General features: G+C 36.9%; 1 protein-coding gene across 1 annotated transcript in view; it reads left to right on the top strand.

Annotated features, from left to right (window-relative positions):
* The window catches only part of STK33 (serine/threonine kinase 33), a 68971-nt gene that overhangs the window by 3399 nt on the left and 42071 nt on the right, over positions 1 to 23501 (top strand). The window contains exons 3-8 of the mRNA XM_044260896.1: positions 2301 to 2414; positions 4662 to 4766; positions 9106 to 9244; positions 11593 to 11681; positions 13533 to 13617; positions 20236 to 20311. Coding sequence (XP_044116831.1) covers positions 2301 to 2414; positions 4662 to 4766; positions 9106 to 9244; positions 11593 to 11681; positions 13533 to 13617; positions 20236 to 20311 — 608 coding nt within the window. The remainder of the gene's footprint in view (positions 1 to 2300; positions 2415 to 4661; positions 4767 to 9105; positions 9245 to 11592; positions 11682 to 13532; positions 13618 to 20235; positions 20312 to 23501) is intronic.

The following is a 23501-nucleotide window of genomic DNA, read 5'->3' as shown; positions in this document are numbered from 1 at the left end:
CAAAATGGATAAATGGTCATTTAAGTTGGGATTTTACTTAGTTTTCATAATATGTAGTTGGGAGTTGGATATAAATATGATTTTTAAAAAGTGTTTTATCTTATTTTAGTCATCTTAGTTTTCTGACTTTGATTCTCACTAGTAAGTAGCAGTAGGAAGAATGAGCCAAAGTAATTATAAATCACTGAAAGTAGTGCTTTGGGGACCATCCCTTGTTCAGGATGTACCCTGTGTGAGTCTAGGAATCACCATTCACAACACTCAAGACCATAAATCTAAAGCTCTTCCTCCAGGGTTCACCAGTCCATCCCTTCTCTTACAGGTGTATATAGGTAGAGGGTTCCTGACTGCTTGGCATGCTGACTGGATGTATTGATTAATTCATTCATTTACCAATTCACTCATTCATTCCAAATTTGCACTATTGTTCCTCTGGAATGCCTTCCTTGCTTTGTTTGCCTTATAAGAAAAAAGTTCTCAGTTATTTGCCTTTGTTCCCTCACATGCCAGTCTCACAAACTACCTCTTTTGTAATGTTTTCCCCTATTCTCCCAGCATTTTAGCTCTGGTCTCTGGCCCCAATGTTGTTTTGTATTTTTTTTTTTTTTGAACTTAAGACTTTATGACTTAAGTGATAACTTTGTCTTTTGAGCAGATTACAAATTCTGAGAAAACAGGAAGTGTGTTTTATCCCTTTTTTGTACAAAATATGTATCACAAGGAACTATCTAAGGCAAGTCTAATGTGTTGCAGCTGAACATTTTCCCTCCTTTCCTTTCCTTTCTTCCTTCCTTCCTTCCTTCCACTTTCCCCCCTATGTGCTAAGCATGAATATTTTACCTACAAAATTTCAGGGTAAGCTTTTTAAAGGAATCAAAAGGAACAGCTTCTTAAGAAGCTTCTTGGCCATCTTGGGAGAAAAACATGAACTGAAGTGTTTGTAAGAGAGTAATAGTAGTGCTTGAGGACCAGTGCATACATGCTGTGAGGTTAGCCAAAATAATGGAACAGCCACCACAGTGCAGTCAGGGAACCCCTTCATGAAGCAGGTGAGTAGTTTTTTGGGCATTTTCTTATGAAAGTAAGACAGTAATGTAAGCAGCAGAAGATATGAAGATGAGCAGGTTCTGTATCTATTGTGTGGTAAAGGTGAAAGTGGTTGCAGAGAAAGAGCTGCATCCATCTCCAGGAAAGACTTTGGCTGCTGACCCAGCAGAGTCTTCACCTAGTGGCATTCCTTCAGCTCTTCTGTCCTGTCCTAATCCCCAGGCATGATGTGTCCAGACTCTGATCTTATTAATGCCCTGATACTGATTTGGATCAAGGAGACTGACTACCTGCCCCCCACCTACCGCCCAACCAAACTCACAAGAAATGGAAGTATAAATGAATTACTTGTTTGTTATTTTACAGTGTGAACCAGGATGCTGGTGTTGGCAAAAACAGTGCATTCTCCTCCTCCTCCTCCTCCTCCTCTTTCTTCTTTTTAAATAATATTAACTTTTATTGAATGCTCAATATGTCCAACACTATGCTTTTATTAAAAAGTGGAAATGTAGTTGAATACAATGTTATATTAGTTGCAGATGGACAATTTAGTGATTCAACAATTCTGCTCATTTCACTATGCTCACCATGATAAGTGTAGTTACCATCAGAAGTTAAAAAATAAGCAGAAGGATTCTTGGTCTGGATAATGCTACTGTGGATCCTGTTTTTATTTTCTTCACAGGGCTGACTTGCATTAAAATTTCTGTCAGATATTGCTCTTTCTAAAACAAAAAGAATAAAACAACAAGAGCAATTTTTGATCGAAATAATGAAGATGAAGTGTTACTTGGTAAACAGAAAAGCAGTATTCAATGATTAATATATGTTGATTTTATAGTATAGCTCTCTGAATTTAGGGATAATTTCTTTGTTGAATGTATTTGATACACATAAACACACAAATATGTATGCATTAATATTCCATTTCTCCTTTTTTATTATGAAGACATTTCCTTAATATTGTAGTTTGTAAGAGATTCATTTTTATACTTTTGAGGTTTTCCATATTTCTCCATTAGGATTTTTATCATTTTCCTCCAAAGGACATTTAACGAAATTTGTCAAATCTTATTTTTGGTTAATTAAGATGTGTTTATTAATATTGCAAAGATGTGGTATCTCGTATTTGATTTTACCCTGGAGCAGAAACCCTCTTCCCTTGGGTAGATATCTGTCACTATTATGTGTTCATTTTTAATACGTGATGAATGGCAGAGAGAGACAAAGGAGCTCTTATTTTTTTTATTCAGGAATTCTATACCTTTGGAAGAATATTGGGACAAGGGAGCTTTGGAATGGTCATTGAAGCCACAGACAAGGAAACAGACACTAAGTGGGCAATTAAAAAAGTGAACAAAGAAAAGGTAAGACTTACTAGCAGCACAGCACTGAGGGCTCAGTGCCCGGGCTGGGGGAGGGGGAGGCAGGAGGTCTCCACATTGACACAGCTGAGCCTGAGGGGAGCGCTGTGGCAGTTGCCCTGGGGAACTGAGGCCATTTCCTTTGGCTCAGGAAGGGACCCATTCTTGAACCCCAGTAGACAAGCGCTATCTGGGAAAAACAAATGAAGGACTAACTAACATAACCAATATAACCAAATAAGGGCCAAGTTTTCCGGAGTGGGCTGAAAGTAAGGGCCAATTCTCTGACTGTGTAGTTGTCGGGCTGTGAGATGGGCCTAGCCAGAACGAAGTCTCGCCACTGTCTCCTGATGTATGTGGTTCTGAACCACTCTTCTCCTATCCTTTCCTCTCCTTTGATTCCCTGTTTCCTCATGTGATTATTTATCTCACCTGCTCTTCCAGTGTGAACCAATTTTTCAGCAACTATGAAACATACTGTTTAGTTGTAGCCACTGCATTCCTCCCTGGATCTCTCCTGGAGTGGACAATGACTGGCTTTCACTTTAAGGGAGATTCTAGCTTCTTAGACTTTACATCTTGAACATTTCATTAACTAAAAAAAAAAAAAAAAAAAAAAAAAAATCTGTGCCTGGAAAAACCAAAACACAAAATATGGTGTTTTTTTCTTGGACTTGTGATGATAAATATTATATTTACAAAATGAAATAGTAAATCTTATGTATTCTTTAAAACAAGCTCTAGTAAATTACATACCATTTCTTCCTAAAGCTTAATAGAGTAACATCTCAAGGGAGATCTAGAGCCTTACTAGTAATCTTCAGCATCTAGAATCGTGGGGCTGTTATTTCCTTTGCCCGTTTGGTGTCAGGTAGGGTTAGGGGCCAGGTTTTAGGTTTACGTAGCCAGGTACCTGCTTGCAACTTTAGGAATTCATCACCTTGCACACACATATTGGTGATGAGCATTTACAAACACTAATATAGTTAAACAGATTTTTACAGTAAGTATATGAATTGGACAATATATGACTGCCTTATACGCAGGTCAAGCCATTTGGAGAGGGAGGTATGAACAGAATGGAGACTGATGTTAGGAGAAATTGTGGTAACTTTCCACATCTAGTCTAGATAAGAATTCACACTTCATGGTTACTTTTTCTGCTGACCTTCTAGGACAACCTTAAAATGTGACTTGCATCCTCCTTGGGCGGGACATAGTGGGCAGGTGGTTTCCTACTCACTCCTGAGATAGTAATGGTAGAAGGGTAGAGAGAGGTCTTTGGAAAAGGGGAGTTTGCCCTATGATCCATCCCTTTTCAGTCCTTTAGGAACTAGTCTCTATTCTCCAAACTTGCTGGGGAGGGGAGAGGAGGGTTAAGACCTCTGTTATCCCTTTCAGGCATATTTTTATGTGGATGAGGGCAATGCTTTTGTTCAGATAAGGATGTTAATTTAGATATCAATAACAGTGATGATTTGGGTGGGGGTAGTGGTGCTAGGAGTAGAAAAAGCCCTTCCGGAATTTCTTAGATGACTCTGTAGAAAATCAGTTGCACCTTGATTTGTGGTCCTTGGGCTGTGCCGGCCTTCACATTTTGCCATCAGGTATGGTTAAGGGGTACATGCAAGGAGATAAAGCCAGAGTTAGACTGATCTGCAGGCAAACGCTCTTTCTCTCTGTCTCTTTGAGGTGATTTTGAAGCTGAGGGTATGGGGAAGTGATATATTGCAGGGCCACATGTAGAATCTCACTGCCAATTATTTCTTTTATATATAAATATATAGACTTTATATACAAGTACATATAAATGCAATCAAAACAAAACAATAACAAAGCAGAAGAAAAACATTTTGTTTTTATCTTCTCCAAATGATGTCCCTGGAAAGTAGATTTTGGTTTTATTATGCTAACATCAAAGGATGAACATGATTTTGAAGGAAATACCGAAAGGCATATTCAAAATTGGAATAATTCTGTCAGGGGGACAGAGACCATGTTGTAGTTAATTTATAGAAACAGTCCAAGAAACAGATGTGGCTTGAGGCCAAATTATATATAACTTAAAATTGGACAAAGGAAAGAAGGACCATAATTTAATCTTATCATGGAAATAAGTTATATGTTATCTTTTGAAAAAGGAACTTCTCCAGAAAATGTTGGAAAAAATGTAAAAATAACTGTAACTGTTATATGAGGTATGTAGTAGTGACATTCATATGTGAAATCTATGCGTCCTCATTATGAAAGGCTGGAAGCTCTGCTGTGAAGTTACTCGAACGGGAGGTGAACATCCTAAAAAGTGTGAAACACGAACACATCATACATCTGGAACAAGTGTTTGAGACGCCTAAGGTGAGGCTTGATCAGGGGCTGCATTTCAAAGTTGTTACTATCACAAACGAACATCGTTCCCTTCTGAAGTATCCCCTGTAGGGCACGGTTGCTCATGTCCTTGGCATGTGTCTGTCACTGGAGATTGATGGAGGCATTCTAGAGGGCTTTTATTATTGATTATATAATTAGGTGTCTGATGATTAGATTGATGTCTTTAGTGATGTTTCTAGGTGGCTTGTTGCAAAGAAATGCTTAGAATTGAAACAACTTCATGCACAACCAGATAGTGATTAGAGCTTCCTTAGAGATGGCTTTCCTTTCGCTTTGGTCTTTGGTTTCTCCATTAAAGTCTTCTGGAATATCGTCATCATTTTGCAAGGTTAGCTTTCAATAAAGTTGGCATGGTTATATCTGGCACTGTGCAGAAGATATATTATCATATGTGATTTACCAATGTGTTTAATTGTTCTTTTTTCCTAGATGTTCTCCTTCTTCTCTTTAAAGGCCTGTAATTTTCATTTTCAGTTGTTGTGAAGCCTGGGCATATGCCATTCTGCCTCTGGGTAGTTTAAGGCCGGTGGGTTTGGGTGTTTCTCTGCTTGGAGGCAGATGATCTGTGGTTAGGCATGTGGACTGGCATCAGATTGCCTGTGCTTTCAAATCCTGGCTCTACCTCTTATTAGCCATGAGACTATGATATTACTTAACCTCTCTGTACTTCAGTTTTCTCATCTGACAAATGGGTTTAATATTAGTATCAACCTCATTTAGTTGTTGAAGGATTAAATGGGAAAAATGGATATAAAGCATCTGTCTCTTTCATTGTTAGCGGTTGTTCTTTGTTTCCTTTGTCAGTCTGTAAGGCAGAAGTAGTCAGTTTGGGTTATGTATTATGCTTGATTCACTAGGAGTGTTTAATAACTATGAAAGACCAGTTTATCCCTTACGGGGGCAGTATGCAACAATGGTGCTGAAAGCCTACTCAGTTCAGTCTTAGAGTTGTTATTTTTTTAATCCCCTAAACTTCTTAGAATAGTGTTGCTCTTTATCATCAGTTTTAAGCAATTTAGCAGTTTTAAGCTATAGTTTTCCTCATGTTTCTTGTGCTTAGGGTTCATGGAGCCTCTTGGATCTGTGAGTTTGTGGTTTTTCTCAAATTTAGGAAATCTCTGGCCATTATTTGTTCTAATATTTTTCCTGCCTTCCCCCACTGTGGGGACTCTAAATACCCATGTTAGGTTTTCCACAGCTTACTGATGTTCTATTCACTTTTATCAATATTTTTTTCTCTTTGTTTCGTTTAATAGAGTTTTCATCACAACATCTTCAGATTCAGTCATCGCTTTTCCTGTAAAATCTTGTGTGCTGTTTCTCTTTTCCAATGGAAATTTGATTTGATTTGTTTGTATATCTTCCAGGTTTTTACTTAACATGCTCAGTATTTACTCTTCCTTCTTAAGTATAGTTGTAATAACTTTTAATGTTCTTTCCTACTAATTTATCATGTGTGTCATTTCTAAGTCAATTTGACTATTTTTGTCGATTGACTGATTTTTTTTTTCCATTATGGGTTATATTTTCCTTCTTTTTTACATGCCTGTTAGGTTTTGATTGGACACTAGGTACTTTTATATTCTTATAACTACTCTTGAGCTTTGTTGTAGGATATAGTTATTTGGAAACAGTCTGATACTTCTGAAGCTTGCTTTAAGCTTTGTTGGATGATACCAGAGAAGCCTTTGATCTGGGGCTATTTTTTCCTTACTAAAGAAATAAGACCCTTTGAGAGTACTCTACCTGATGTCCTGTGAATTATGAGATTTTCCACTCTGGCTGCTTTGAATACAAGCTCTTTCTGGCCATGTATACGCTCCAATGATTGTTCTCTCTGTTCCTCTTGCATGGTTCCTTACCCGGCTTTGGTAGTTCCTTCATACACATGAACTGAGCAGTACTCTGTTTAAGACCTGTGGGGCAGCCTCTGCAAATCTTTGGAGCTTTCTCTATGTACAGCTTTCTCCTCTTTGGTACCCTGTCCTGTGAACTTAAGTTGTCTTGGCCTTTCTGGACTCCCAGGTCTCTTTCTCAATTCACAGAGACTGCTGGGTTCTCTTTGTATTCCTTTGCACTGCCCCATGGCCTAGAAACTCTCTCCAGACAGTAAGCTGGGATGATCATGGCACTTGCTTTGTATGTGTCCCTTCTTTCAGGAATCATTGCCCTTTGCTGCTTGAGGTCTAATGTATGAAAATTGTTGTTTTATAGATTTTGTCCATTTCTTAAGTTGTTTCAGGAGGAAGGGTCAGTCTAGTCTCTCTTACTCCATCTTGGCACAAGTGGGAGCCCAAACCTAGAGTAGTTTGAAGGAAAAGGAAATCATCATCTGTGACTGGTTTATTGGTTTGTTTCTTTTTTAATGCATTGCTGGCTCTTGATTCATGAGATCAGACCTGCCTCCTCCCAACCCCAACTCACAAAAATGCCTAGACCTTCTACTGAAGCTATCTGAAAGATGAATGGAAATTGTTACTTGATTGGGTAGGCCATGGCATTAGTACTATGATCTAGTCAGAATTTGTTTTGGTTTCTTGTGAGTCTAAATGTTCTCCAGATCTACACAATTATTTCTAGTTATTATAAAGACTTCAAAAAACTTTTATTGATATAACTTTTATCAACTTATACATATTTAAAATTGACACCAATTTATATTATAAGCATTGCTAAAGTCACTTTTCTTTCCAAATAGTTCGCTTACTATTTTATGTACCTATGATTCCTACACTGCTCTCAGTGGAAAAAAATATGACATAGTTCAAAACTCATTAATATGTTAGACTTTGCACAACTCTTTAGTTACTTTTGAAATTCCAAAGCATCCTGAGGTTTAGGGTATCAGAGTTTTGACTATTGGAAGACAGGATGTTAATCTTTTGTTCCTGTTTGCATGCTTGCTGATTGAATACAGAAGTTGCATTAGTAGTGGCTATAGAATAGAATCAGACCCCCAAATCTTAAAAAACATTTACAAAAATTTAGCAGCAGAGGATGCAATGGAGACATGGAGGGTAGTCTATGAAAGGTAAGAAATAAGTATGAAAGAGGCTTATATTTTAGTTGACGGTGAATCTTTTTGACTCAAGAAATGACCTGACTTTTGGAAAACCTAAAGTGATTTTAATATACATCAACAGGAACAGCAAATATAGAAGAGATATTTCATCCGTGGGTTTTCCCCACATAAACCTAATTAGTTACTAAGTCCCACTATTTCTTCCTCTTAAGTATTTTTCATGTATTTTTTTTTCTTCCCCTTCTTGTGTCCGTTCTGTATGTTATACCTACGCTCCATAAACAGGTCAGCCTACTGTAGTGTGCAAGTTGAATCTGGTCTGCTGCCTATATTTTTATGGCCCACAAGAAAAAGTAATATTTGATGACATGTGAAATGTATATGAAACTAAAGTTTCAGAGTATGTAAAAAAAGTTTTGTTGTTAAAGTATGTAAATAAAGTTATAGCTGCTATTATGCTGTAACAACAGAGCTGAGTAGTTGCAAAAGAGATTGTATGACCTGTGAAGGCAAAAATATTTACACTCTGAATCTGGCCTTTGGAGAAAAAGTTCACTGAGCCCTGCTGCACGTTACTGTTGGAGTGTCCATTTAGAAATGCAAAACTGATCATTGCACACACCTTTCCCCCCACTCCTGACACCAGCTTAAAAGACTTCAGTGGCTCCTTATTGCATATGGGGAAAAAAATCCAAACTTCTCTGCCTGACATCTGAGAGTCTTTACAACCTGGCACCAACCTGTCTTTTCTGTCCTCACACTTCACCACTCCACTCTTCTCTGCCCCACCAAACTCCTAATGCTGTTAACATGGAGATATTCATGATTCTTTCAACAGCCTGTGCTGTGTCAATCTTTGGAATCTTTGCAAATACCATGCGTTAAACCTTTTCTTACCCACATCCTTTACCCATAAATCTCTATTCATTTATCCAGACTCCCTTTGATATCACCTCCTCAGGGAGCATTCTTTAAGCAGAGGCTTCTTTCCTCTGGAACCTCGTGCCGTTTTGGCTATTCCTCTTCTGTTAGCACTCACCATGCGGTATTGTATTTATAACTCTTCTGTGAGCTCTGAGAGGTTAAGAACTATGCCTTATGCCTCCTTGTTCCTCTAGTATCCTGAGTGTCATGTACATGACAGTAAAGAATTTTGAATGAATAGATTGATGATTTAGGTTGTGATCATATTTCTATGACATGTGTGCAATATATAATGTTTTTAAAAATCCTCAACTATAAAAATTGCTCTCTCTCTCTCTTTTTATAAATCTATAATGTCAGAAAATGTACCTGGTGATGGAGCTTTGTGAGGATGGAGAACTCAAAGAAATTCTGGATAGGAAAGGGCATTTCTCCGAGAATGAGACAAGGTGGATCATTCGAAGTCTCGCATCAGCTATAGCCTATCTTCATAATAAAGGTAAGAAGAGGGTCTTCCAAGCTCACTGACGCCACGAATGCAGGTGGCGCTTTTGTTTAAGGGTGATTGTATTCAGGGTTCAGAGTCACAGAGATGATCCCTACTGAAATAGGAGATTTCATTTGAAAATTTTTCTAAATTTTTTTCTTTTTAAAACTTTAATTAAACATAAAAAGTATATTTTAATTAGAAACAAGGCAGGTATAACAATTACATTTTACACAGACAGGGATGAATATCTCTATTTAACAGTTTGGAAAGCAGATAATCTTGTCAAATTACAAGTAGACAGGTCAATAATAAAAATGAAATTTTAAAATACATTGTTTGGAGTTGTTGAATTACTATGTCATATGCCTGAGATTAATATTAGAATGTATGCTAACTGACTGGAATTTAAATAAAAGGTAAAAATAAACTATATATTCTAGCCAGCTATATATTCCAGGCATGTATATAATATATATACATAAATATATATTAATTAAATAAAAATTTAAAAAATTTTTATAGAGTTAATTTTTAGAGCAGTTTTAGATTTGCAACAAAACTGAGCAGTCATTGCAGAGATAGCCCATATACCCTTGCCCATACACGCACAGCCTCCACCTGTTATCAACATCCCCACCAGAATGGTTCATGTCTTACCAGCCACGAGCCCACACTGACACGTCGTTATCATCCAAAGTCCATAGTTCACGTTAGGGTTCATGTTGGTGGTATATGTTCTGTGGGTTTCGACAAATGGAGAGTGACATGTATCTGCTGTTATGGTATCATACAGAATAGTTTCACTACCTTAAAAGTCACATCTAGAAATTAGTCTAATTCTTTTCCTGTTTTTTGGTGTTATTGCTGCTTTTCCTCAGGCTCCTTTCTTTCTTCAAGGTTAGTTCGTCTTACGTGTGACTTTAATCCCTTCTTATTTTACACATGAGGAAAAAGTTTGTTCCAGAGAGGTGAAGTGACACAGGGAGGGGTGGCAGGCTAGTGCTAGAACCCAGCAGCCATTCCATGGACGTTTCCTGAGCTCCTCCTGCAAGTGGTCGGTCCTGAAATTAGAATGATACAGAGACAAGGCCCCCAGCCCTCAAGGAATTCAGGCTGGTGGGAGCTGGAATATAGAAAGCAAACAGTAATTCACTGTAATAATTTCTCTAATAGAGAGCCACATAAAGCCCAAGGAACATTAGGATCGTCAGTGCCTCATTTGGTTTGGAAAGTCAGGGAAGGATTCACAGAGGAAAACAAAATTTGAGCTGAGGAATACAAGCTCAGACAAGAAGGGAAGGCCTTCTAGGCAGAGGCAACGATTTTTGCAGGGACAGGAAACCCATGGCTTCCTATGGTGCTAATGTCAATTCTCCCAAATTAAGCGATAAATTCAGTATAATCCCAACCAAAATCTCTGCAGGGTTTTTTCATGGAACCTGATAGAAATATTCTGAAGTGGGCAAAAATAGCAAAGAAAACAATGAAAAAGAAGAACAATGGAGGCAGACGGGAGACTTGCCGTGCTGTATTTATGTAAGAAGAGGTCAGCAGCACACATTGCACAAACCCATCCTGGGAGCTGTGTGAGGGAACTGAAAATGGGTGGGGAGGGTGGCCAGTCCACCGCTCTTCAGCTGTGTTTCTCCGGCAGCCATAAATGTACCTTGTTACATGGAGGTAAAAGATGGCTCTGGATATGAACTGAATTAGTTGCAACAGAAGTGCTTGGTGTGTGATTATTTGCATGCACGTAAAAATCCTACCTGATGTCTGACACGTTTAACTGGAGATTTGGGGTCTCAGGGTTTCTGTTTGTTTTTCATTTTAACATATAAAAACTAGGAAAGTATGAGTTCATGTTATAGAAAAATACATTGAAATAAGTGTAGTATAGTATGTATACACGTAGCCAAATTGCAGTATGTTAAGTGTTTAGATTGACAATAGAACATGCATGGAAGTAAATAAGTAATCCTCTACTTGAAAACCCAAGGATATGGGAAACCTTACTGGGTTTGTAACTACTTTTGTCTCTTTCTGCCTGGGAATGCCTGAGCACAGGCAGGATCCTCCTCTCCATTCAACAGGCCACTGGTTAAAAAGAGAAGACTTCAAGGCAGCAGGGGGTTGGGGAGAGAGGAGGGAGTCAAAGAAAATGTCTCCTTGAGGATAAACTTGTGAAGAAAAGGGACTGGAATATAAGGGAATGGAACAGGACAGAATTATGCTTGGCCGTCCTTGAAGTTTTTAACAGTGGGACATTAATTTGTCATATATATTTATTTGTTCTATTTGTGTCCCCTCTTTTTCCATTATTCACTATTCATTTGATTTGTTGTTTATTTTCTTGGTAGATATAGTACATAGAGATCTAAAACTGGAAAACATAATGGTTAAAAGCAGCTTTATTGATGATAACAATGAAATGAACTTAAACATAAAGGTAAGGTATAAGAAATCATGGTAAATATTTGCCTGTAAACAGTTTGATAGCAAAGTACTTCCTCTTTTTAGATACATTTTGGAAGCTTTTGAGCAGCAAAATAAATGGCTTGTGCTAAAAAAAAAAACTAAAATTTTGCAAAAGAGGTTGTAACTGACAAGAATAATTTTACAAGATAAGTGGTGCTATTGAATCTTTTTTAATGTACATATTCATTTGGATAGTCCTAAATCATTAGTTAATAGCAAGCAAACAGATGCTCTGAATTCTAATTAATTTCAAAATTATGCCTGGTAGTTTGATGTAAATGTGTTACAGATTTAGAAAAAAAAACACACCTTGGCTGTGCCTTTGATATTAAATTAACACTAAAGTCTATATTTCTCATTGAAAATTTTCCTGGGTATTAATATTTATGTCCTAAGCACAATTAATGTGCCAAGTGTTTATTCTTTAAGATTTTATTCAAATTAAGTGTTTCTTAATGCCAAATAAATGATAGGATACATTATTTATTACTTAGCACTTTAATAGCGGCTGCTTTCAAAATATATGAATGTGTTAATTTAGGAATAAAATGTTGTCTGTGAATAACTCGCTCTGTTGTAGAAGCTAAATCCCTATGTAATATAAGTGGGTTTAACAGCATTGTTGTTTTATCAAAGTAAATAAATATTCTTGAATATTTTCATTTTAAACTCTGTGAAGGGCAGGAATTATGCATGTTTTATTCACCATTGGTACCTGAAAACATAGTATGTGCTCACTTAGTATTTGGTAAATGAAGGAATAATTGCACTCCAAAGAACCGAATTAATCGTGAAAACTTTTATATATTTGAGATCTGTGTAGATTTTCTGTGGAGAAGGATATATATTATAATGCTCCAAGTGGGATAATTGTGAAAACTCCTGGAGAAATGGATTTTTCTATTTAGAAAAATAGTGGTATCACATATTGATAGGAACATTTTCTTATTCCAGAAGTCCCTGGAAACTTTGCATTCAGTGTCTGTGGACCAAGAGCCTATCTTTGGTTGTATGATCAATAAATGTACCTGTTTTTCTGCTTTCAGCCCAAGGCTGTTCCAACCTGAGAGACAAGACCAAGGGCACATACTGAATATTTAATAACCGTATGTGTACTGGCCCCGATTTGGAACTGAGCAGGAAGAATGCAGTTGCAGCAGCAGGCCTCTGGTGGATTTGTAGCTCTGTGGCCGCTTTTTTCCCTGCTAATTTGCTTCTTGTAGTTTTTAATAGTGTAGTAATTGTTTTAATTAATAAACTCTAGAAACACAAAGGAAGTCATAGTAAAGAAAAGACAGTATTTACCAGAGATAGTGTCTCATAAATAATTATAGAAAGAGGCAGCTTCTGTGAGTCCTGACAAGGATCATGATTGCATTTGTAACAGGGCTTTAAACTGGAACATAGCTTGAGTGTCAGAAAAAATAGGTAATAAACATACTACAGCCAGAATGTATTTTACAATGAAAGAGGTTTTCAAAAATAACTTTTTTATCTGAAAAAGTTAAATGCTTTCTTTCGACATATAACTTCCTATGCTGAACTGCTAAGTTGAATTAGAAAGAATGAGCAATCAGTATCAGGGGTGTTTCCTCCAGGTGGGAGAAACCAAGGTTCTCTTTGTCACTGTTTTGTTTCTTCTTCACAAAGAGGGGTGGATGGGAAGTGATAGCAAGGTCCTCAGTGGTAGTACAAGCAAAGCCCCTCCATCTGCTGGTATCTCTGAATTAAATACAGTGCAATTACAGTGTGTTGGAACTCCTACCTTTGAATGAGTAAACTCTGGGACAAGGAAAGCAGGTGACTGAGTTTCTTTTTCCAGGTGACTGATTTTGGTTTAGCAGTGAAGAAGCACGGAAGGAGTGAAGCCATGCTGCAGACCACATGTGGGACTCCTATCTATATGGGTAAGTTAGTTGATTTAAAATGATCTCTATATATAAAGAGGTAGAACCATTACTGTAGATTAAAACTTGAGCAACTTGAAAGAACTCTTAAAACTCAATACCAAAAAAACCAATTCGATTAAAAAAAATGGGCAGATGACATGAGCACACATTTCTCCAAAGAAGACACCCAGATGGCCAACAGACACATAAAAAGACGCTCAACCTCACTCATCATCAGAGAAATGCAAATCAAAACCACAAGAAGGTAACACCTTACACCTGCCAGAATGGCTAAAATCAACAACACAAGAAACAACACATGTTGGCAAGAATGAGGAGAAAAGGCCCCCTTGTGAACTGTTGGTGGGAATGTAAATTGGTGTAACCATGATGGAAAACAATGTGGTGGTTCCTCAAAAAGTTAAAAATAGGAATGCCATATGATACAATAATTCCACTTCTAAGTATGTGAAGAAAACAAAGACCTAATTTGGAAAGGTATGTGTACGTCCATGTTCACTGCAGCATTATTTACAGTAGCCATGACAGGGAAGCAACTTATGTGTCCATCACTAGAGGAATAGATAAAGAAGATGTGGTATGGAAGAGTGTTATTACTCAGCCATAAGAAAGAATGAAATCTTGCCTTTTGCAACAACACAGATGGACCTAGAGAGTATTATGCTAAGTTAAATAAATCAGACAGAGAAGAAAATACCATATGACTTCACTTAAATGAGGAATCTAAAAAAATAAAACAAATGAACAAACAAAACAAAACAGAAACAGACTTGTAGATACAGAGAACAAACTGGTAGTTTAGGGGTAGATGGGCAAAATAAGTAAAGGGGATTAAGAGGTATAATCTTCCAATTATAAAATAAGTAAGTCATGGGGATGTAAAGTATGGCATAGAGAATATAGTCAATAATATTATTATAACTTTGTGTAGTACCTAGACTTTTCATGGTAATCACTTAATAATGTACATAAACGTAGAATCACTATGTCATATATCTGAAACTAATATAATATTGTATGTCAACTACAATTAAAAAAAAAAACAGAGAAAAACCCTCAAGCAATTTGATTTTGCCCATAATTTGACTTACTGGCCCTGATCAAGATACTTTTTCTTTTCTTAGATCAAATAATCTCACTGTTTCAGCATTTTTCTCCCAGTTCTTATCTTTAAAGATTGTAGTTTTTATTGTTTTCCTTTTTGGGATTCTTCTTATAGTTGTTTGTATCTCTTAGGTAATCATACCCCAAGCTTAATTATTGGTTTCGTTAACTCATGCTGAAATCATGTGTGTGTGTTGCTTCTTTCCAATTCCTATCCAATTTTATTGCCATCAGTTGGTACATCCTAAAGCTACTGATTAAATATATTTTGTAAAGCAACAGTTTACCATTTTTCTGAGTGAAACTTTTAATAGCTTTACTGAAGTACTATTTAAATGCCATAAAAATGTACTATTCAGTGATTTTTTCCTACATTCACAGAGTTGTACAGCCATCACCACAATTCAGTTTTAGAATAATTCTACCTCAGAATATTGCCTCATGCGCATTTGACCTTGATTTCATTCCCATCCCAGCCCCAGCTAACCACGAATCTATATTTATTTTTTCTGGACATTTCATCTAAACAGAGTCATACATATGTTATCTTTTATGTCAGACTTCTTTCACTTAGCATAATGTTTTTGAAGTATCTTCTTGTTGTATCTGTAGTCTAGCCCTTTATATTTCTGAACTGTTGTGGGTTGTATGGAGATGGCACATTTTATTTATCCATTAGCTGATGGACATATAGATTGTTTCCAGTTTGTGGCTATTATTAATAATGCTGCTATGAACCACTGTGTACAAATTTTAATGTGGACACATTTTCCTTGGGTAGCTACCTAAGAGTGAAGTTGCTGGGTTGCAGACTATGTTTAACTTTTTAAAAAAATTATTTATTTATTTATTAGAGAGAGAGCACAAGTGGGGGAGCAGAGGAGGCAGAGGGAGAACCAGGCAGAGGGAGAACCAGGCTCCCCGCTGAGCAGGGAACCTGATGCAGGTCTCTATCCCAGAACCCCAGGAGAATGACCTGAATCCAAGCAGACCCTTAACCAACTGAACCACCCAGACACCTGCATCTTTATGTTTGATTTTTTTAAGAAACTGCCAAATGTTTTTTCAAAGTGAATGTAGCATTTACCTTTCTACTAACAACTGTATGAGGGTTCCAGTTTCTTTGTATCCTTGTTGACTCTTGATAATTACCTTTCTTTCTATTATAACCACTCTAATGGGTATAAAGTAGTCTTTCATTGTGGTTTTTAATTTGGTAATTTAATTTTCCTAATGATCAATGATGTTGAGCATCTTTTCATGTAGTTATTAGTCATTGATAATCTTCTTTGATGAAATGTCTATTCAAATCTGTACCCAAGAAATGATTATATATTTTTCTCTTTAAATTTATTGGTGAAATAATTGATAGGTTTCGAAAATGTTGAACCATCCTTTCACTTTTAGATTAAACTCCACTTGCGTTAATAAACTGCCTTATTCAATTTGTCACCACTTAAGAGTTTTGAGTGTTGATTTCTTTCTTTTGTGCTGCCTTTGTCTTTTTTGATGTCAGTGTTATGCTAGCCTCATTTAAAAAATAAAATGGCATGCGCTCAAATCACTTAAGTAACAGAAGTTATCTGTTACATTAATAAACTACTAATTTGATGAAATTTCCCCTAAAAATTTTTTTGGCCCTAATACCTTTTGGTAGATTAAGTTTCTATTATATTTTCAACTTACATTGGGTTATTCAAGTTTTCCACACCTTTTTGAATCATTTTGATAATTTATATTTTTCTAGAAAATTGCACATTACTTTGAGATTTTAAGTTTTATTGGCATAAATATGCATATATTATAATTTTCTGATTCTCGTATGTATCTATGTCTATCCCCCTAATAACTCCTAATATTTTTTAAGATGGTCATGTGATATAAGAGTAGCAATATGGCCTGTGACGTCACTTGGTTAACTCAGGAGTCCAGCTCTTCTACTTAGTCTGGTGAGCCCTGGGCAAACAATTTAACTCATTTGTCTTGGTTCTACAGCTGTATAATGGAGATTATGTCATCCACTTATCAAATTGTTGAGGGTCTACTTTGTGTCAGGACTGGTCTGGGTATTGGGAATACAACAGTGAACAAAGCATAAAAATGTCATGTTGGTGCAAACATTAAAATAAAAAAGTAAAATGTCTGCTATTACCTAGGATGTTAGAAAGAAGTGCTAAGAAAGAAAAATAAAACAGGAAGGGGAGAGGATATACTTAGGATGGTAATAATAAGATCTTTCTTATCAGGTTGACGTGAGAATTAAACAAGAAAATATATGTAAAGTGCTTAGCACAATACCAGACAGTGCTCAATTTAAGCTCTTGTAATAATACAAACCATTTTTTTCTTGATCAAATTTGTTAGTGGTTAGGACAATTTATTGGGCTTTCAAGGAACCAGCTCAAGTCTAATATTATTTGGTTGACTTTTTCATTAATTTCTGTTTTTAGGGGCACCTGGGTGGCTCAGTGGGTTAAGCCTCTGCCTTCAGCTGAGGTCATGATCTCAGGGTCCTGGCATCCGAGCCCCACATCTGGCTTTCTGCTCGGGGGAGCCTGCTTTCCCCTCTCTCTGCCTGCCTTTCTGCCTATTTGTCATTTCTCTCTCTCTCTCTCAAATAAATAAATAAAATCTTTTTTAAAAATTTCTGCTTTCATTTTTCTGGATTCATTCTATTTTCTTTTGGTTTAATTTTTAACTTCCTAAGTTAAATGTTTTTTAAAAAATGGTTATTTTTTAAATGGTTATTTTTTTAAATGGTTATTTATGTTCAGTCTTAGTATTTCTTTGCTCACTCCAAGTATTTTCTTGACCATTTTTTTTTGCTAGACAGTCTTCTATTATTCATTTCTTAATAGTCTATCATTTTAGTTTTAGTCTTTAATCTAAGAATTATTTAGAAGTGCTTTTATAATTTTCCAGGTGATTAGAATGTGTTTGACATTCATGTGATTACGTGGTAGTTTTCCTAGCCTTTTGGTTTTTCTGTCTGGTTTTCTTCATTGGCGTAGGCAATTGTAACTTAATGGTTTTCAACTTTTAGGAATTTTTTTGTGATTGAACACATGGTTGGTTTTTGCAAATGTTGCACTGGATATTTAGAAAATATGTATATTCCTCCTTTGTTGACCACAAAAATTTCTCTGCGTATGTATTTATAAAATCGAATGTGATACCTTTGTGATTTAAACTTTCCATGTTGTTAATTTTGTTTGCCTCTGTTGATTTCTGAGAGAGTTATTAAAGTCATCCACCAAGATGAGGCTTTGACAAATCTTTTTGTACTTTTTAGAGATTTCTTTAGAAAAATCTTACTTTATTGAAATATAATTTCCATATAATAAAATGCACAAATTTTAAGTGTAAAGTTTGATGACTTTTGACCAGTGCATATGCTTATAGAATCACCACCCCAGTGAAGCTACAGAACATCTCTGTCACCCCAGAAAATTCCTTTGTGTCTCTCTCTGTTAGTCTCCCACCCAGACCACAGCAACCACAGATGATTTTTATCACCAAAGCTTAATTCTGCTTGTCTAGAACTTCATTTAAATTGAATCAGACAGCGTACGTTCTTGTGTCTGTCTTTGTTCCATGTCATGATTTTGAGACTTAACCCATGTCGTATCTGTAGTTCATTCATTTTTCTTGCCGAGGAGTATACCTAGTTCTGGTTTTGTTGTTGTTGTTTTCCCCCCTCCTTGATGTATTAAGTCTTGAAACTGTTTTATCTTATTTGGGAAAAGGCTACTTTAGATTCTGTTCATATCCTCCTGTTGGCAAAAGACATCTGGTCTGTAGTTACATGGGGAAAATATATCCAAGCACCCTGAGTTTTATGCCTGCTTATTAGCTGTCTACACTGATAACAAGTGAGAGAACAAGAGAGAAGACAGATGGTTTGTAGAGCTTTGCTGACTTCCTAAATGGCTCCCTGGCACCGTTACTCTGGCCTCTGCCTCCCTGTGAGAGCTGTGATGGCAGCACACACGGAGACACCCCCCCCCCCCCCGCCCCGGTCATTAAGATGACTCTGAGAGACTGAGGCCGCCGGCACCCAGGGTGGATGCAAGTCATAGACTTGCCCTTGTCGGAGACTCAATACCACAGAGCCACCTGAACTTTAGTGATTCAGTATTTAAAGAGTTTAAGTAGAGGTAAGGAATAATAGTTGCTTAGAGGAAAATGCTAATTATTTTTCAATGACTTGGAAATGAGTAACTCAGTTTTGTTAATTATCTATAGTTGAGCCTTTGCTCATCGTTTCTTCTTTTTACTTTTTGGTTCCTTTTTGTTGCTTTTTAGTTCCTTTGACAGGAGGCAGAGGAAGTGAAATGCCATTTGCTTTTAGTAGTTATAAAAGGGGTGTGTGTGTGTGTGTGTGTGTGTGTGTGTGTATGGCAGGAGAATGAAACTCTTCTAAAATAAAAACACCTTTTATGTGGGAGGCACTCGGTAGCTGTGTAACTTGAGGCAAGTCACTTCCTATACCTGAACCTTAGTCTCCTCACTAGCAAAGTGAGCCAAATGCCTATATAATCATCTCACAAGTTTCTTCATGTGATTTCCAGAAATAACATAATTTACAAAAAAGTGATTTTGTAAACATTAAAATTCTATTGAAATATATACACCTATATTTCATTTTTATGTTTATATCTGTTCTATTCTTTCTTTTTCCTTAAAGAAAGATGTTTGCTCCCTAGCCATAGAGGCACAGTAGACTATTCCTGAAATATCATATGTGACATTTTAAAAGCCATCTAAAAAGCCAGCCATTATAAAGTTATCTAATCATTAAAACGTGCTACCTTAAAGTAAATTGCTCCCCCCACCACCACCACACAACTACTTTGAGGAGATTGTTTAAAGGAGCCGTATTATGAACACATTATAAAGTATGGAGCACAGAGTTGGGGAGTCAGGAGTACCCGGATCCTGGTCCTAGTTGGCTTTTGATCCAGTTTTGTTGTAGGAGCTTTCTCTTTGTCTTAGTTTTCTCATTTAGAAAATGTGTAAATTAACTCATATTCTCTCATAGGAGTGATATTATTATTCTTATTATTATTTTACTATAATGATTTTAACCATTTATCTTAGTTTCTCTGTGAATCCAGATTTCCACATATTGGGCTTGCTTTAAATTATATCCACTTAAGGCATATATTCAGTTCTATTTTGGGAAAAGAACTGAGATACTGTTGTCTTCTACTATAACTACACAATCTTCACAAAATCATTTCTTAACAATTTCAGAGGAATGGAGAGTAGTACATTTAGTTACACAGTTTATGCCATCGTTCCATTAGAAGCTAATGACAGGAGTGAGGGTACAGTGACATCAATTGTTAAGTCCCGTACATTATTCATTTAACATCTGCTGTTGGTTCTCTTTTTCCCTGTGGGGGAATAAATTACAACACATCAGCACATTTTTCATGCTTTGTGTTTAAGCGTTTAAACTTCATTTATTGTATTATTAATACTATTTCATTTCTGCTTATTTGGCAGCCCCTGAAGTTATCAATGCCCATGACTACAGCCAGCAGTGTGACATTTGGAGCATAGGTGTCATAATGTACCTTCTGTAAGTAGCCCGCTAAACGTGCAGTTTAAAATGAATGGATGGTCTCTAACAGCAGACTAGAATTACATAGACTTTAAATGAAGACTCGACGATAGAGATTTTTAAAAAGTGACTGAAAACACAATTGGGAAGCCATTTTAAAAGCTCTCTTATTAGTTGTCAGCTAAATTCAGTACATAGTTTTTAATACTATAAACTTATACCATACAGCTTTGCTTTTCATTGACTTCTGAATGCTGCAATGCCTGGTCTCTCTGAGCCAAGTGAAAACTTGCTTAACATCCCCACCCCTCTGATCTTCTGCTACAGACCAGGAAGTTTCTTTCTATTTTCTCAAGAGAGTCACTTATAGCCCATGGGGTAGAGAGAGGTACTGGGGCCTGGTACTTGACTGCCCTGGGCACCGGGCATATTTGAGGAGTGAACACTAATTGGACAGGGGCTCCGCCCAGGATCTGGGGACTATCCTATGGTTCCCAGTCCTCTTACTGCTACCGAAAACATCGCTGTTTTGGGCTCACCCTCAAGATTCCATCAAACCCCACGTCCTGTTCATTTTTTCTTTGCAGTGTCCTCACCTCTTCCTTCATTTCTCTTCACTCGTATCATTTCTCCTTATGATCCATCTTCTAGAATATTATAATGTCTGTCTGACTGTTCTCCCTGCTTCCAGTCTCCGTCCCCAATTCATCCTTCCCATCGCTGTCAGGATTGTCTTTCTAAATCACAGATCTGATTGTACTGTTTTTCTGATTCACAACCTCTGGTAATTCTCCCTTGTTATAGAAGAATGTCAGAGCCTCCCTGCATGGCACAGCGAGCGGCAAGCCTCCCAACCTAGCTCCAGCATGCCTTTCCAGTCTCGGGCTAACTGTGTTTCCATGCACCTGCCATATGCTTTAGGCACTCTAGGCCATTCTTTATGAGTCACATACCCTGTATCACATGTCTGAGTCTTTGCTCATGCAGTTCCCTCTGCTTACAATGTTTTTTCACTTCTCTACTAACCTTTCTCCTGGGCCCTCCAGCTCAAACATTAATGCCTTCTGTTTCCCTAATTCCTATCTACCCCAGCAGAGTTCCTGCATTCATTATGTACATACATTCCCACACTCTGCAGAGGATTTAAAGAAACAGACAAAAATGCATGTGAAACAATAACACTGAGAGAAAAACAATAATATTTCATCAGGAGAATTGGCACATGTGTGAATTTGATAGAATTATTCACTTTCCTATGTTCTCATAGCACTTTTAAAAACTGGATTATATTATTGTAATATAATTATTATTGAGTGTTTCCTTTGCTGTGCAGAAACTTTTGATCTTGATGAAGTCCCAAAAGTTCATTTTCACTTTTGTTTCCTTTGCCTTTGGAGACATGTCTTTAAAGAAGTTGCCATGGCCCATGTCGAAGAGGTTACTGCCTATGTTCTTCTCTAGGATTTTGATAGATTTCCTGCCTCATGTTGAGGTCTTTTATCCATTTCGAGTTTATCTTTGTGTATGGTGTAAGAGAATGGTCGAGTTTCATTCTTCTATATACATAGCTGTCCAATTTTCCCAGCACCATTTATTGAAAAGACTGTCTTTTTTCCACCAAATATTTTTTCCTGCTTGTCGAAGATTATTTGACCATAGCATTGATGGCCCATATCTGGGCTCTCTACTCTGTTTCACGGGTCTCTGTGTGTGTTTTTGTGCCAGCACCATGCTGTCTCAGTGACCACAGCTTTGTAGTAAAGCTTGAAATCAGGCAATGTGATGCCGCCAGTTTTGTTTTCCTTTTTCAACATTTCCTTAGCAATTCGGGGTCACTTCTGGTTCCATACAAATTTTGGGATTGTGATATAATTATTAGAGTGTGTGTATTTTTTTCTGTTTTTGTTCTCCTTGCTCCAAAGTCCATAGAGTTTATATTATTCATCTTTGCATCCCTCATATCTGGTACCATAGTAGGCATGAAGACGTGCTCAATATATGTTTGTAAAATTGAATTAAAACGAATTGTCTAAGAGGCGTTCTGAGAAGTTAGTGGCCATTGTTCTGCCTCATGGTGAGTATGAACATTTTTATGCTGATGCAACATTAGTTTTATGGTCATACTGGAGATTTCACTGTGCACTCCCTCTTCCAGACCATTTCTAAATATTGACATCAGAATAGTTATATTTTCGCAGTGCTGTGAAATGGAATCACAGGCAGTAGGAACTGGAAGATCTGATTGTAGCTGTAACTCAGATGGTCAACACACATCACTGCATAGATTTCATAAAGTGTAAATGTATTCACAAAGTTTTTGATCATTGTTTTGTGCTAATTAGAATTGTACCGTAAAAATTCTGAGTCTCAGTTTTTAATTAAAAGTATCATGACTACATGATATTTTAAATTAGTGTTTTATACTTGCAAGAATTTCCAGACAAGGGGCGCCTGGGTGGCTCAGTGGATTAAGCCGCTGCCTTCGGCTCAGGTCATGATCTCAGTGTCCTGGGATCGAGCCCCACATCGGGCTCTTTGCTTGGCGGGAGCCTGCTTCTCTCTCTCTCTCTCTCTGCCTGACTCACCGCCTGCTTGTGATCTCTCTCTCTCTGTCAAATAAATAAATAAAATCTTAAAAAAAAAAAAAAAGAATTTCCAGACAAGTCAAACAGAATATATGTAATCTATTATTACACAATTCATGTGATGTTTGCTGCCTGCTTAGTTTGAATTTAAGAGTGTAGTACACATCTAAAATTTTTTCTCCTTCTTAAAGATATAATTTTAATTTTTCTGCTTCAGAGCATGGCTGCATGTCATTGTAATGACATCTTTTTTCCTTTACAGTAGACTTTTACTTAGCTAATCAGTGCCTATTCATTAATTTGCCTGAGCCTGGTGTTCTTATAGATAATTTCTTTCACCAAGGGCACAAACATATTACCTTCTCCAGGGGGGTTATTTTCTTGTTTATCAGTTACCCCTGATTCATTTCTGCTTAATTGGACAATGATAACATACTTTCTCAAGGTGAAATTAACATGAATACTCTTCACGGATACTATCCTCTGCTGTTGTGATTCCTGGAACATAGGCAACTGAAAATAATAGAAAGGCTTTAAGAGGCATTTTTCATGTCTTGGATTCCCTTTTACTGGATGTGCAGAAAATTGCTGTCATAAAATTTCATATGCTGCTGATTGACCAA

Source organism: Neovison vison, chromosome 7 (assembly GCF_020171115.1).
Source record: "Neovison vison isolate M4711 chromosome 7, ASM_NN_V1, whole genome shotgun sequence".
NCBI classification, from domain to species: Eukaryota; Metazoa; Chordata; class Mammalia; order Carnivora; family Mustelidae; genus Neogale; species Neogale vison.
This window is presented reverse-complemented; position numbering and strand designations above follow the sequence as displayed.